The sequence below is a fragment of the Anoplopoma fimbria genome, chromosome 3 (assembly GCF_027596085.1).
Source record: "Anoplopoma fimbria isolate UVic2021 breed Golden Eagle Sablefish chromosome 3, Afim_UVic_2022, whole genome shotgun sequence".
NCBI classification, from domain to species: domain Eukaryota; kingdom Metazoa; phylum Chordata; class Actinopteri; order Perciformes; family Anoplopomatidae; genus Anoplopoma; species Anoplopoma fimbria.
Window position 1 is genome coordinate 24,640,778 of NC_072451.1, and position 15,945 is coordinate 24,656,722.

A 15,945-nucleotide genomic window follows, 5' to 3' on the forward strand; every position below is an offset into this window, starting at 1 on the left:
ATGAATCAGATCTTCTCAATGATCCATTTGTGTTCTTTTAATCTGAATGTTACTCATAGGGGTTAACTTGCATTTCAAATTGTGGCTTTTTTAAAAAAACCAAAGATCCAGCAGCTTTGAGAGAGTTGCACTCAAACAACCACACGTGGCTCTTAGTGAACCCGCCTGAAAACCAAAGAAAATCCATCTACACTAAACTCTACACGGGTCTGTGTTGAGGCCTTGAAAGAAAGGGTTTTGCTTAAGGAACCTCAGCTGGTTGTGAGGATGTAAAACATACCAAAGAATCATTCATGACAGGGAGCAGATAGCTGTAGGGCAGGAAACCTCGAGCAGCCACACGTTGGTCTTCTGCAGGGTCGCGATCCACCACTCCTCATTTCAGTAACAGACGCCGAGGCTGGTTGAGAGGCGCGTTTGTGTGTCAAGTATCTGTGAAATCCTTCAGACATGCCCTTTGACCCGATAACCACATACAATCCCCGCGGCTCCGCATCACTGCGGGTGTGCATAATGCTCTCAGGCTGCTTGTTGCGCCTGGAGTGTAATTCCTCTGCAGTGATTCGGCCTACTCCATGTCAGGGTAACAGTGCCACCTGCTGTCCATTTAATCCACATCCGAACATGTTCTGACCATGTGTTAACAGACCCATGTCTCTAGCAGGCCGAAAGCAACGCATTGCAGACTTCTATTAGGATAAAGATACCAAAACTCAATATAAGCAGACGTGTAGCCCTGCAAACACCGAACAAACTGACAAAACACGATCACTCATAAACCCTTTGATACACATTTGAATGTTTGTTTCTTAAGACTGTCTCGTTGAACGGCTACACGGCCAAACACCGTGTGGCCACTTGAGAGGTTATTTTCAGGTTACAAAAGGAGAACAATCAAACAGGGGGTTCCACTCTCCGCGTTTAAAAAGTGTCGTGCCCGAGTGTAGGGAGTGAGGGAGGGAGGGGGGTCTGCTCTGTTCTAGTGGCCAAACGCAGAGGTCAAATGTCACAATATAGGATCCCGAGTGCCAATGATGTTTGCCTCTTTATGATAATCAGAGAACAGGTGCAGCCCGCTCCGTCGCCATGCGCCCCGTCTGGCCTGTGTCATTACAACCGTCACACTGCGAGCGCTACACGGGCACGTTGCCTATTCCATACCTCAGAAAAACATTGATGTGATCGACAAGAAACACAATGACTGTAAATAATGTTTGATTTCGTCTCTCTTTCTCTCTCTGTCTTATCTATTCTCTATTTATCTATACTCTCTTGCTACTCCCCCTGTTGTGTCTTTCTTTCATTTCTCCCTCCTTAACTACTGATGCGGGTATTAATAGTACCATAGACACATGGTTTCTCTCTCGTGACTACTGTGCTATGTTGTGCTAAAACTTTATGTAAAGAAGCACCTTGTCGACAAAATGTAAAAACGTTAAGATGAAAAAAAAAAAGAAGAATTAACATAAACTGATCTTATGCACAGACGAGGATGAAATACCACAGATGACGAACTGTGCATATTTGTGAATACTTGTGTGATGGAAGGACCTCTTCCTTGATCTCTGAACTATGAGCCCTTTGAACTGGACTGTCACTGCATTCCTCTGGTAATGCTGTTTTTTGGTTACCATGAGAACCGCCTCATTTCTTTGTGTCTTTTTGAATTTATTTTTTATTTTTTTGTGGTGGCCAAAGCCACTTGTTGTGTAGCATCTTCTAGCGGGAGATAATCATATTAGAAAGGAGACGCAGACAAGAGGAAGAAGTGTGCAGCAGGAACATCAGAGGCCCATCACCAAAAACATTAAAGGGACATTCCTCCACAGTTTGGGTTCTGGTCGTGCACCAAAACAGATTCCCTGTTGGAGGAGACGTCTAATTGAGTCCAGAGGGAAAAACTGTAGCGTTTCAGTGCAGATATATTTGAAGCTCAGACCATGAGCGTTAGTGATGGAGACAGTTGTATGTGTGTGTGGCTACCTCACAGAATAGAGTGGACTGTGACACAGCCATCAATACCAAAGATACTTCAAGCCTGCCGTGTTCACACTGGACCTGGGACGTGCGCACACATGCAAATACTACACACATCCAAACACACACATGCAGATGTGCTGCTTAGTGCACATACACACTTCCACAGAGCAGTCGTGCCGCATGGCAAATACACAGAGGTGTTTGTTATGTCGGAAGAGTTGAGTGCCTTTTTCCTTCAACCAGGGGTTGGACTGCTCACACACACACACACACACACACACACACACACACACACACACACACACACACACACACACACACACACACACACACACACACACACACACACACACACACACACACATAAACACATAGTGTTTAAGGTGAAGGGGGGCACACACTGGGTGAGATGGGAGCAACACAGGAGCGGGTCCTCATGACGTAAAAACACACTTTTGTTTGAATTTTTTACACATGGAAGGAAAAATATTGTTTAACGCCACCATTTAGTTTTTTATATGTTTTTACATGCTGGTGAACGATGTCACCTCACAGAGTCCTCTCCACGATACACACATGCACACACACTCCCACCAGAGATATTTTTGTGTAATTTGTAACTCGAGTGTATGTGTGTGTGTGTCTCTGATTGTTTACAAAGTCCTCTGACCCCGCCCCCTCATTGGCTCGCATCTAAAACTTTAACCTTTGTATCAACTGACTGATGATCAATCAGTACAGAAATGATGAGACCCTTCAGCGCCCGCCAGTGACCCCCACCCATCCAAACCCTCTTCGCTGGTCCCTCCGTCCAGGGTAGCATCACAACGAGGCAGGCATGTGTAGACAATTCATCTTGATATACCTCAAATCTTTATTGTAAAGGTTAATGTAGTGAAACAATAATGACAATGTTTAGCTATGGGAGTGACATTAAAGTCACAGCAAAAATGATTGTTTGTTTTTAAAATATTTATTTAAAGGAGCCTGTGCAGTATAAGCCGTCTTATGGTTTGACATCTTTTCGAGTTGGTTAATTTATTGTTTGTAGTTTGCACGTTGTCCTTTTTGGAGTTAAGAGAAACACTAGAAGGAGGAGTAAGAATAATTGATCAGGTAGGAAAGGACATAACGACGATGTAGCAGTAGAGGACAAAGAAATCGGTGAGGAATGATTATGAATATAAATTAAGATGTAGGAATGGAGAAAATTGTTCAAAATCAAGTTGACATTGACACTTGAAAAACGCACTAATTTCTGTTTTGCATCACTCTTTTGCCTATTTTGTGTTTAATGATTGTTTCCGAAGTATGTTCAAGTGATTCCCATATAAAAAAAGAGAACCAACCAAAGCACCTCTGTCATTATGGTTGGGATGAGCGATTCTTTTATGCATGGATACAATATAAATGTGTATATAAACTACAAGATGAATTGTACCTCTACAGGTGAAGAGGGGGAGAAACAGGGAAAAAATAACTGAGTTTAGTTTCCAGGTACATTCCTTTTTTTAACTCTGTATCTTTTATGTGTTATTTGGGTATTTGTTAAAAAAGAAGTGTGTATTTGTACGCGTATCAGCTTCATCGCTGTGCATCTGTCCTCCTGTTCTAACCCTTCCCTTTGTGTGAAAATACTCTCCACACCTCCATGTCTGTATCTGCCCTTTGTTTTATCACACAGGTGTGAGTGAGCTTCTCTGTTTGGTTCCTGTATTTCAGCTCATTTGTATTTAATCTAAATTCTATCAGCCTGTGTGTTTGTCTGCTTTAGGAGAAACATAAACAAACAGACAGCCAGGCAGATGAAATGCTGGTTTCCTCCAGTGCATCAAAATGGCGTCATTTACTTTTTCCTTCTGACAGACCTCAGAGCTCTGGAAGCCCCAGTGTCGATGTTCTCTCCCTCTTCCCTTACCGATCAATCAATCAGAACCAAGTGTCTTTGTGATGGTAGAAGACAATCAATTTCAAATAGAGCAGAGACAAAAAAAAGGAGAGAGAGAGAGAAAGAGAGTGATGGAGGAGGGCAGAGAAAATGACTGGACAGGAGAAATGGGAGGAGCGGAGAAAGGATGCTCTCGGTGTGCGTGTGTGTGTGTGTGTGGTCACCTTTAACCTCTGTAATGACCTTTACGGTGGGGGTTGAGGCACCCGGGACCCTCCCTCCGGCCACGATAGAGGTGGAGGTGGGTGGGGGGGGGTCGGACTTGTTAAGTGGACATCTAATCGAAGATGTTGATCAAATGCCTACACACACACACACAAACATCACCCAGAGAGTCTTTCTTCTGATCTTCACCTCCCAGCAACAGTCATGTTGGTCTGCCTTCAGCCTGTGGAGGGAGACTCAAGTAATAACTGGGACGAATAATACACCAAGTGAAAACCAGTATGGGTAAATTGTGTGTTTTGAGTAAAACAAATAAAGAAACAAGCGATTGGCTGACTTACTTAACTTCTGTGTGATGATTTTTTTTACTGTGGAGCTCTGTTGCCACCTGGTGGTCAATCCAGTCCAGGAAATGTACATCAGGGCCAGAACCAGGGTTTTACAAACGCTGATGCACCTCACACGTTTTTATTAATTTGGATTTTTACATTTTATTTACTTTTCTGTTAAATATTGTAATTATTAAATAAGGCTATTTATTCCTGAGCTTAAAATCGTGCTTATCAAGTCATGATGTATTAATATTATAGAAATATACTGAGTTTTTTAGGAGCTTTAATTTCATAACTGAAGGCCCGTTTCAAAGCCTTTTCCCATACAGCAAAGAAAGATATTCTTTTAAGGAAATACTACATGCATGTCTCTGCAGGAAAAGCACAGATATAAATAATACATTTAATGATGGTTGAATTCCATTCAGTTTTAGGCTCCTGGTATTGTAAAATCACTATAACACTGTAGTGACTTACAGAGACATATGAACAGAACAGAGCCATCGTTAATGTTATTAATAATTCTAGAGCCATGTCCCAAAGCAATTAATACAATATGTACTATATACTAATTGTCATACTGTTTTGGCAGTGAGTAAACAAAGATATCAGCATACTTTACCATTTTATACTGACAGGAAATTAAACAATACACATGAGACGCTGGATGTCAATCAAAATGCCACTTTGAAAAGCTCCATCACAAAGAGACATTAAAATGTTTTTTCCTGAAATATAATACTGACTTATTTGTTTTCCAAGATATTTTGGAGCCGTTTCACCACCACCTACAGTTTATGTAAATGTTTTCCAGCTTTGAGCTTGTCCTCCATTTCCTTTGTGCTTTGCGTTGAGGGAGAATACACACACTCAAAAATAGACTGTATTTAATGTGAAATTCTAACTACGTACTCAAAACCCGCTCAGAACCAATATGTAGTACAGAATTGGGACATGGCATGAATGTCTGCTGTGAATAAAGGTCTATGTTACTAATCATCAGTCTTTGTCAATCAAGACAAACGAGTCAGTTATGTGATTGGTTGTCTATTCATTCAGTTTGAAGCAACAGCCCTTTAAATAACTGGCTCTGTTCTGTTTCTCTTAATAGACAAGGACTCTGATGAAATAGTATTATGGAATAAATGAGTTTTGGGAACAATGCTTTAAAACAAATACATACATATATATATATATATATATATATATATTTTTTTATTTTTTTAATGAACAATAATCAACTGCTTTTGCAGTAAGCAGGGTAAAATAACATTTCATCTTCATTTTGAGTTTTAAAATATTACACCAACTCTAAATTACATTTTAGAAGTTTTAACTGTTGTGAGCATTTATTCATGTCATAATGTCTAATATATTTAATTCTATACTTGAACCCTACATCAACACATTACAGCTGAATAGGAGCAAATCTCTGCAGCCAAGTCCTAAAATAATGTGGGAAGTCATCCAGAAGAGTGGAGGCTGTTATGGCAGTAGATCAACGCCCATAGTTTTTGTTAAACAACCATATTGGCCGTGTGGTGTAGCTTTCTGAAGGTTAGGCAACACAAGAAGTTGACGAGAAGAGACACAGGACACGTTTGACAGAGTCACATCATGCTTTTATGACGAAAGGAGTTCATTTACAAGACAGACGGTATATAAAACATATATTGAAATAAAAAAAGAACTAATATGTGTTTTATAGACAAGTACATTATTGTCTCATCTTCCCCCTTGAGACCAAGCAGCCATGGGACTGAACAAAACATTTGTGATCCCCGGAGAAAAGAAGCAGCAGTTAAATCCTATAATACTATAACTACACTATTTACAGTTCAACAGTCATTTCCCTCTGTCAGACATGGCAAGGAGGTCTACAGATTTGATGACATGATATGGCTAATAGATCTAATATGTACAGCGTCTGTTCTTTACACCCAAGGATCCAAAATGTTATAATTCCGGTAAAAGTCGGATGTTTTGGCGACCAGAGAGGAATTTGGTACTCAGCCTCTATTATGAGCCATCATGTGCTTTAATGGTTGATCAGCTCACTTATTCTGACACCTGAACAAATGTTAGCTCTGCATTTCATTGGAGCGCTCAGCACCCATTCCTAGGTTTCAGGGGTCAGTAATGACCGTGACAACAGGATACAAATATTCATTAGCACAAAAACTTAAAATTATCGAGGAAAAATGTTCTGAAGTGTCTAACGAGGTTGGTGCCAAGTTGAAAGAGAGACAGAGAGAAAAGACAGAGAGAGAAAAGAGAGAAAGAGAGAGAGGAGAAAAATATGTTTGTCAACTTGAGAACTTTATTAATAACTAACTATATTTTCAGTTAGAGGGCTCCAACAAACACAGAGCTAGACCAGAATGACAGCTTCCTCTGAAGAGTAGGAGAGGTAAGAGTGCGTTACATTGGCTCAGACCTGGGAAAAAAAGATATGGCACCATCTCGTTCTTAAAAGAGGAAAATCTTCTTAAAAGGTAAAGTGGAAACCTAGGAATGAGTGCCAACCAGGTCTGTAAGAGCTCTGCACGCCTCCTCCTACTTCAGAGGGATTCTGGGAGAGTGGCAAGGTTCAAGACAGATCAATGAAAGTATACCATTACTTATCCAATCCCCATACAGCATTGATCAGTCCCACCATCCTGCTTGGAATACCAATCGTTTTATCTACAGCCAAACACATCCTGTGTGTGTGAATAGATATGTGTAAAAGTACAATCATCCCAAGTAAACAAATGCTTCTTTTTGTAAGATGCACACTTTTTTTTAAATATTCGTGAATGCACGTGCAGGTGATAACCAGATTAAAAACACTTTAATGGTCCCACCTGCTCTCGCAGTAAGTCTGTTTCAACCAGTCCCATGGCCAGCAACAATGGCACCTCTAGCTCTCTGTACGAGTGTAGCTGAGAGTTTGGCAAGACCAATCACTGTATACAAAAGGCATGCATAGATTAAACCTGCTAAAACCAAAAGAAAGGAAGAAAGTGTTTTTCTCTATTGATGAACGGACTGAGAACTGGTCAGCTCTCAGCCATATACAGAGAAAGAATGATGCTGTGATATTTCATCATGTTTAGTTATGGTTTGTTGTGAAGGTGGGGAGACTTGTGGGGGCGTCAGAAAGTATTTGTCTAATCTACAGACTGAATCTCTCAGCAAACCAGGTCAGAACTGTTCAGATCAGATGGAGGCCTCTCCTCTTAACACCCACAGCAGAGAGGTCACGCTATGGCTATAACAACACTCAGTGAAGCACTGACTTGTGAATCTAACAGTCAATTTGCTCTCTTTAGTGCTTCACTACATGAGACCTACAGCTTGATTTATTTTCCCACCACATATAATAATACATACATCAGCATCATGGTCCTGATTCTTTGCTGTTACTCACATCGACCACTTGGGTTCAGTATTGCCACATAGAAAGTTGGGCAGTTGCAATTGTCTGGTCAAGGTTAAGATGAAGCAGTTGTCTGTTCAAGGTGCTTTAAACAATCCTTTAGCAATGCTTTGCCGCAAGCCCAATTAAACCTGAATAACGGCTAACAATTACTGCTTTGTATAAGCATCTCGTTGTCCAATTAGAGGAAACTAACATATGTAATATTTCTATCTAACAGATATGTAAAAAATGCTAAAAATAACGCCATGAATTAAGCCTCCAGTATTTGCATGACACACTGTCATGAGAGGTCTCTTATGGAAATGGGATTAATAAGCCCAGTAATCACCCAATCAGTGGAGCTCGCTTCTCCGTCATCCCATTACTGCTCCTCTCAGCTCTGATCATTCAACTCAAATCTAATCCAATCGTAACTGCAGCTGTAGGATCTGCAGCAGGAGATGGATGCAAGAGCAAATATGGAGTCAGAAAGGAAAGGAAGCCAAGGGAATGGATTAAGAAATGCATTCTTGTTAGTCAAACAATGAGAGAGCAGCTAAAACTGGTCCTCTTATTGAAAAGAAATGTAAAAATAACTGAATTATTCAGGCTCAGCTCTTAATTAAGCCATGCTTATTGGTGTCTAAGGGCTCGTCTTTATATGTCCTGGGTCTTTGAAGAGTCACCCAGTAGAAGGTGTCCTAATAGTGAGGTTGCTGCTGCTGTAAATGGGGCGTCTAGACCACAGTACAGCAACCCGAGGCAAGGGCGAACCGGAGGAGGGAGGAGGGAGGAGGGGATGCTCAGCCTACTTTCTTAAGTATTACAGCAGAGGAAATGAATCAAGCTCAAGCTCCACTGGTATCTACGACACAGAGAATCTGTTGAGCAGACTGAGGCAATGGCTTCACTGCAAACCTGTGTGTACTGGCACCTTTGTTTGGCAAAGTGTCTGTCAATTCAAATGATTATTGTATTTCTAAAGTCTTTGATAATGGGTCTCTGGTAGAAAATTAAATAGGTGGGGGACAGGAAAGATTTATTTAAAAGCCTCCGCTAGCTTTCAAAGGAATATGGGGCTTGAATAGATCCAAACGCTTATTTATAACCCTGATCAACTTTGACATGTCTATTTTCAGTGAATGGGCTGCTTCCTTTACAAAATGACTCAGTGAACCACAATAGGCAGAAAGTGAGTGGAGGCTCATAGTCACAGTTTTAAAACAACCCAACCCCATTTTCTACAAGTTAAAGTGTGACAAGATGTCATCAGAGAGAACATAAACAGTACAGTCTGTGGGTTTTCATATCCAGAGAAAGATCCCAGACTGTGCAGAGCGGGAAAGTTCCAGTGCTTAGTCAGGAATGCGTAGGACGTGAAATGGGAACCAATGTCTGTTTTTTTTTTGTTTTTTTGGGAACCTGGGTCACCCCTTTCATCTTTTGTCTCCACTGATCCACTCAACGCTCCGTGTGTTAGATGGCATCACAAGGAGCAACAAATCCTAACACTACAACACTAACTCACCGACCACAAACACGTGTCTACTACCACACAACCATAATCCAGCCTAATACTGTGAACAGGGACAACGAGGGTGGGAAATGTTAAGACAGGGACAGGGAGAAAGGGAGGAGGAAGGTAGAGAGGGGGAGAAGGAGAAGATGATAAGAAAACAAAACGCACCCTCATCTATGCTAACATTTGTGTTTGATGTTTGCACAATAACGCCAGCTACAATCACTAGACATTCTCACTGTCTTCTAAACCTAGTTTTCACTGAGAAATACCAGGGAATGGAAACACAAAAGGGTCGGCAAAGGGAGAGGAGACGTCCATAAAGGAGACGTCCTGTTCTCAACACAAAAATGGCCGCTGACGCCGTTAACAGCAGTGTTAAAAATTCCAGGCCAATTTGTTCATCTATTCTCATTCGGCCTCATGAATCTTTAACAGCTGTTGAGTTATTCATCCTGACACAGACGCCGTGGTTTCATCATCCCTCACAAGGGTCAAAAATTTAGTTTGCAGGATTTATTTAGCAAAAGTTTTTCAGAGTTTGAAATTCTATCTTACCTGGGCGAATTATTTCCAAACCATAAGCTTGTCTTTATACAGTTTTGTAGGTATGGTTTAGATAGTGGTAACTTTTTAAGTTATGACGCTTAAAAATGAAGCAATGCTCATGACATATTGCACACATCAAAGTGTTTAATAGCACCAGCTATTTATAAAACGTCCACTAAGATTGTTTCCTTCATAAGTTCCTATTACCGAATAGCTAGTTTCAAAATGCAAACAATATATTAAACTTAACTGCCGGTGCTTTGCAAATGGTATGATTTTGTTAGAATTCTACTTAAATAGAGTGAACGGTCGTGTCACACACACAACCACCCCAGACAATTGTAAAGCAGACATTTGCTCTCCTACAATGCAACAACCATCCTACACACCAGCCTCTGATAAAAAACACACAGTCATAAACTTAATTGTTATACATATGGCGGGAAGGTGGTTTAGATATCAGCGTTTAAAAGGATTTATGATTATGTTAGCCATGCAACAGCAGCTGGCTGTTATGGTGTTTAAATATTAACAAACAACTAATCTCAATGTAAGAGCCAGATGTTTGGTGTAACCAGCTTTAATATAATGATGTTTAAATCTCTAGTTAATAAATACTTTGAACTTTAGGCCACAGTTATGTTTTAACTTATGAAAAGCTGGTGCATGGACTCCAAAAGTTAAAATTGTCCAGTATATGAATTTTGATAGATATTTAACAGATATAACTTTGTGTAGTAGACTCATGTTATCTTCTTTCTAATTCTGTCAACAATCTGGTGACACCTCCAATTTAATATGTTACACTAAGGGAGTAACCACTGCTTCAGATTACGTCTTGTTTCTTAAGTCATGGGTTCCAGATGATATGCACACCGAGAGGTGGACAGGCACAAGCTCTGTCTAGAGTTTGGGAACAATATTAAGTGTTGAGAACAGAACAGTCCCACATGGAGGACAGTGGACTTTAAAAAGGGTAAACTGTTAAAAGGTCACGGAGAACAACAACTGAGGAAACTAAAATAGAGGACAAACAAATAGCAACGGAACACCTCAAATAAAGTTTTTTGACTTTTGTATATATATTTTTTTAAACCACAGTACTACTCTCCACTATACCATGCACATGGCGTGGGTAGGGTTAACACGACTTCATTTACATTTTAAATCCTCGGACTCCAGCCAGGGACCCCTCCCAAAGGAGGACCCAGTGGGGGTGTGTTGGGGGGTGGGGGTGAGGAGGGGGATGCACTGGGCTAGGGGGGCAGAGACATTCGCACACTGACCGTCTCAGAGACAGAGAGAGAGCAGTGTCACACTTTGCTGTGGCGCTTCTTCAATTTGTATGTTCACTGACGTGTAACTGTGATTGTTGTTCGCATTAATCTAAGTAACCTTGATGAGGTTCTACCACTTCTATGTGTGTGTGTGTGTTATGGGGTGCAACTTTATGCAAGCCCAGCGACAGCAGATGGTCTTGTGATCATCCCGTCAGCTTGTAAGATGGCAGTAGCAATAATTATTATCATAGAACTGAATCATGCACACTGCTCGCTATAAAAAAACAACCTACACATACTATGGCTTTGTTTCTTCACTCAAAAATGTACAGTTCTCTCTTAGAGAATGGATTTTGTCTTTATGGCTCTACATACAGTATTGCTGGAATGTCATATTTGAACAGAGCATGTATGTGTGTGGTTACACTCACTCTGTAGGCTAGTTATTTCACTTTTCCTGAGAAAAGGGTCTATACATATGTTGCTATGTGTGTTTTTCTGTGTGTGTTTACTTGAAGACTCCGACAGTGGTGCTTTGTGTCCTCTGTCTGCCTCTGAGTGTGACCCGACCATCCGGGCTGCTCCCCCCTGGCAGCGCTGCGAAGGTCAGGCGTCCACCAACACAGCAGAGGGCAGGGACAAAGGGTGGAGGCCGGCAGGTTGATCCCCTCCTGTTGATGAAAGAGCATCGATGGGGCTTGTGATGTAAGGAACTCTTTTTCCCCTTCACTTCTACCCAGCAACCCTCCTGCGGCCACCAGGCTAGTCCCCATTGCTCTCTAGTGTGTTGGTTGCTATGGTTACAGTGGCTGCCCGTGTCCCGTGGGCTTGACTTCCTAACCAAACCCTCCGGGCCACGGGCAGCCTCAGCAGCTCTCGGCCAGTGCGCTCGTCCCAAACTCACACAGCTAACGTTGTCGCAAAATCTCACAAAGAAGAGAAGGCCAAATCTTTTGTCTATTTGTCATTTATGGGAATAGTCCAAACATCCGATCAGATATTATTATCAGAACGTATTGTACAGCCTTTTAGATAAAACTAATGAAGAACCCCTCCTCATTATTCAGCCGTACTCAGAATAGAGAAAGGAGGCTCTTATAGTTCTATAGAAAAACATATTCAAAATCTCTTTCAAAACAATTTGTTTTATTCGGTGCCATGAACTCACAACTCTCGTCTCTCATCTGCATTTCTTCATGCATGATTCTTAACAGGGCAGACTTTAGAAGAGCATAGCTACATATTCTATATATGGATGGTAGCCAGGTCTCCCTGCAACACATTTCTTTTAAAATCCCTAACTGCACAGAATACAGTAAAGGGAAATATAATGTAAGAGGAAATCTTTTTCATTATCTCACTAATGTAGCAGAGAAACAGGGCTACCGGTATCCCACAGCTCACTAATCATGCCAATTTCCAAAACTTATCTCCTATAATTCTTAACTCTATTATTCTTATCAAGCACGGACGACAAGTAGCTCCTTTAAATCTTTCAATACTGTAGTATGATTTAAACATGTTTTTCACCATAAACTGAATGAAACCACTGAAAGGCAGAGAGATCAGGGTCATTTAGTTTTCATTCACAAATCAAACCAAATCTATCTCCTGTTTTGATGTGGGCGCTCAATTTTGAATAAAGCCAATAGACAGAAACGTATATTGTGCTTTAACACTTCTTTGCGAGTCAGTGGCTGTGTGCGTTTGCGTGTGTCAAACACGTTTTTGGGACGTGCTCATGCCTCCCCCGAGGGACCCCTGGCTGCGTTGTTTCATATCATCTTCATGTTGAACTTCCTCGTCCCTCCCGAGGAGCTGCCGGTGACGGGTTCAGATTTCCTGAAGGAGTACTCCACTGTGAAGTTGTTCTTGCGTTGGCCGCGTCCCCGGCTCCACACGAACAACAGCAGGAAACAGAAGAGGACCACCCCCAGGAAGGTGATGCAACCCATTGCCGTGGAGACCAAGATGGTGGTCAGGTCCAAGGTGAACTTGAGGAAAACACGAGTGTTGTTCAGATTTGTGTCGTTGAAGAACTCGCCACCGTACAGCGAGCGGTTGAGAAAGAAGGCTGAGGCGGCGTCTAGTGGTTGTCCACGCACTGTGAGGGTCGCAAAGTAGGTGTCATTGCCTCCGGCATTACTAGCGATGCAGATGTATGTCCCGCTGTCAGTAAGCTGGGCGTAGCGGATCTCCAGGGTGCCACTAGGGAGAACAGTAATGCGCCCTGAACTCTTAGCTGTGATCCGTCTGCGCTGTGGGGAAATCCAGACAATAGCAGGTGCAGGTTCTCCTTCGGCTCGACACAGAAAATTCACAGGTTGGCCCTCACGAGCGATCACCTGTGAAAGGTGGAGGAAAGCACAAACTAGTAAATTTAGGAGAATATGTGCACAACAACATCTGGCACTATCACAGAAATCACTTTTTGTGCTTGCAGCAGCAATTAGAGTAACCTCAATGATAAAACAATAAGCATGTTTTGCTAGATATTAAAGCTAAATGCAGTCATCTTCATTACCTGCTGCAGCTTACGGTTGCGTATCTTAGGTTTCTGGCATGTAAAGTGATCGAAGAGTGCAGAATCGGTGAAGGCGCTGAGGCTGACCCCTTGCACCTCCACCGGCCCCGCACACACCGGCACTCTGCCGTCAAAGTTGAGGGTCTTGCGTCTTTGCAGGATCCACAACAGACGGCAGTCACACATCAGGGGGTTCCCATCCACTCTGAGGGTCTCCAGACTGTTGACAGAGTGGAAGGAGCCCTCTTCAAGAGTCTGCAGGTCGTTGGAGGAGAAGTTGAGGACCCGGATCTGTCGAAGGCCACCAAAGGCATGGAGCTCCACTGTCATCAACCCTGTGCTTACCATGATGAGGTCCTTCAGCCTCAGCAGGTCCTTGAAGGCCCAGGGCTCTAGTGTGGTGATGGGGTTGTAGGACAAGTTGAGGTGGGTGAGGTGCACCTGGTTTTTGAAGGAAGCGGAGGGGACAGAGGTGATGTTGGTGTTGGTGATGGAGAGCCAGCGGAGGTCCAGGCCCTGGAAACTAAGAGGTGAGATGTACTCCAGGTACGGCCAGTGATCGATGTCCAGACCCCGCAGGTTAGAGAGCTTGCGGAAGTTCTGGTCCTCCAGCGCGATAATGCTGAGGTGACGGAGGCGAAGGGTGACCAGGCTGCGTAGGTACGACAGGGTCTGGCCAGAGATGGATGTCAGGTTGCAGCGCTCTATTGTGAGATCTTCCAGCCCCAACAGCCCTGAGAACGCCTGGAAATCAGGAAGATAAAGGGGTTTAAAACCGAAAATTTGATATATTTACTTATTTTACATTTATGCATGATGGCCATGGTTCAGTTTAGATGTTAAACAAACAGTAAAAATACAGTATGTTCACACCTAATTGGTGACAAAAACTGAAAGGTCCATTATAATATGAGTAAATACGTTTTTTCTATGTATGTTTTGTTTCTATTTAGAAATTCTAGGAGTTTGAGGTGCCATGAGTACTGCGAAAAGTGCCCACAAACTCATATAATAAAAACACTTTTTTTTTTTACACACAAGCTTCAGTATGGATCTCAGTTTTGTGTTACTCTGTTCCTTTGTTAAAGGAATAGTTCAACATTTAAATGTGCTATAAGAGTTGAATCGATCCTCATGTAACTGTCTTCAAGAAAGATAACAAGCCCAAATGTTGAACTACTTATTATCTAGAACCACAGAGTTTATTTCACTACAATCAATAAGAAAGAGTGATTGTCTGGGATCTAATTTCCTGGGATTTGTTAAAATAAATTGAATGTTCTTCCATCAACTTCTTCACCAGTTACACAGTGATGATACAGACAAAATGCTGGAGAGCCTACCTTGTGGGAGATGTAAACCAGGTCGTTGTCTCCAACCTCCAAATGTTTTAGACCCCTCAGATCCTGGAAGGTGTAGTCCAATAAAATCACCATCTTGTTCTCGCTCAGGTCTAGGCTGGTCAGATTGCCCAGCTTGGCGAAAGCCCCCATGGGCACTAACTTCAGCTGGTTCCCCCTTAACTTCAGCACTTTAAGACTCTGGAGGGTGGCGAAGGCATTGGGCTCCAATGTGGCGATGAGGTTCTCACTGAGGTCCACTTCCTCCAGCCGCGGGTACGGTGCCAGGTCACCTGCCTGCACCCAGCGGAGCCGGTTCTTGCTGAGGTCCAGAAGTTGTGTCTCGGTGGGGATTCCCTCTGGGATGTTGGTAAGCCGCCGCCGCTGGCACGACACTGACCTCAGCTGAGCCGAGCACTCGCACCGTGGCGGACAGGCCTGGCTACTTCCTGGCAGCGTCAAGGTTATATTGGCAACCAAAGAAGCAGCCAGGACCCACCGCCACATCCTTGGCCATGGCACTAAGGCACGCCCACCAGGGCCAGGAGAGCCAGTCATGGCCCTGGTCCTCCGACTCCTCGCCTGTTGAAGGCAGGGTCAATGCACCATACACCTGAAAGATGAGACAGGAGGGTGAAATTAACAGCATAGAAGCAATGAGAGAGTGGAGAAATAGGAAACATGAGAATAATGAATGATACTAGAGAAAGAGGATGTGAAAATGATCATCTCCCAGGCTCATAAAAATTACATAAACACGGCTGTGAATTATCTGTCTACTGCAGTTTAAGTAATATTGCACTGAAAGCTGTGGAGATTTGAGACATATCTTAACGCGGCGTTAAAATACAACCGATGCGACCACATAACAGTAACACGGCTCTGTGTAAAATATTTAGGATCAT

The 15,945-nt window shown here is 42.5% G+C and overlaps 1 protein-coding gene across 1 annotated transcript; it reads right to left on the reverse strand.

Moving 5' to 3' along the window:
- Positions 1-12,951: 12,951 nt before the first annotated feature.
- On the reverse strand, positions 12,952-15,598 carry LOC129089179 (leucine-rich repeat and immunoglobulin-like domain-containing nogo receptor-interacting protein 3). The gene is made up of 3 exons (XM_054596560.1): positions 15,044-15,598; positions 13,701-14,444; positions 12,952-13,521 (listed from the first exon to the last, which is right to left on the reverse strand). Exons 1-3 carry the CDS (start codon positions 15,596-15,598, stop codon positions 12,952-12,954), a joined length of 1,869 nt encoding a protein of 622 aa, XP_054452535.1.
- Between the last annotated feature and the right edge of the window lie 347 nt (positions 15,599-15,945).

Bases quoted from the DNA above. Each gene is read 5' to 3' on its own strand.
- LOC129089179 (XM_054596560.1), bottom strand. From the start codon at position 15,598: ATGACTGGCTCTCCTGGCCCTGGTGGGCGTGCCTTAGTGCCATGGCCA. The intron at 14,445-15,043 runs GTAGGCTCTCCA...CCTGATTTCCAG, and splicing joins TGGTTTACATCTCCCACAAG to GCGTTCTCAGGGCTGTTGGG. The intron at 13,522-13,700 runs GTAATGAAGATG...CACCTTTCACAG, and splicing joins GCAACCGTAAGCTGCAGCAG to GTGATCGCTCGTGAGGGCCA.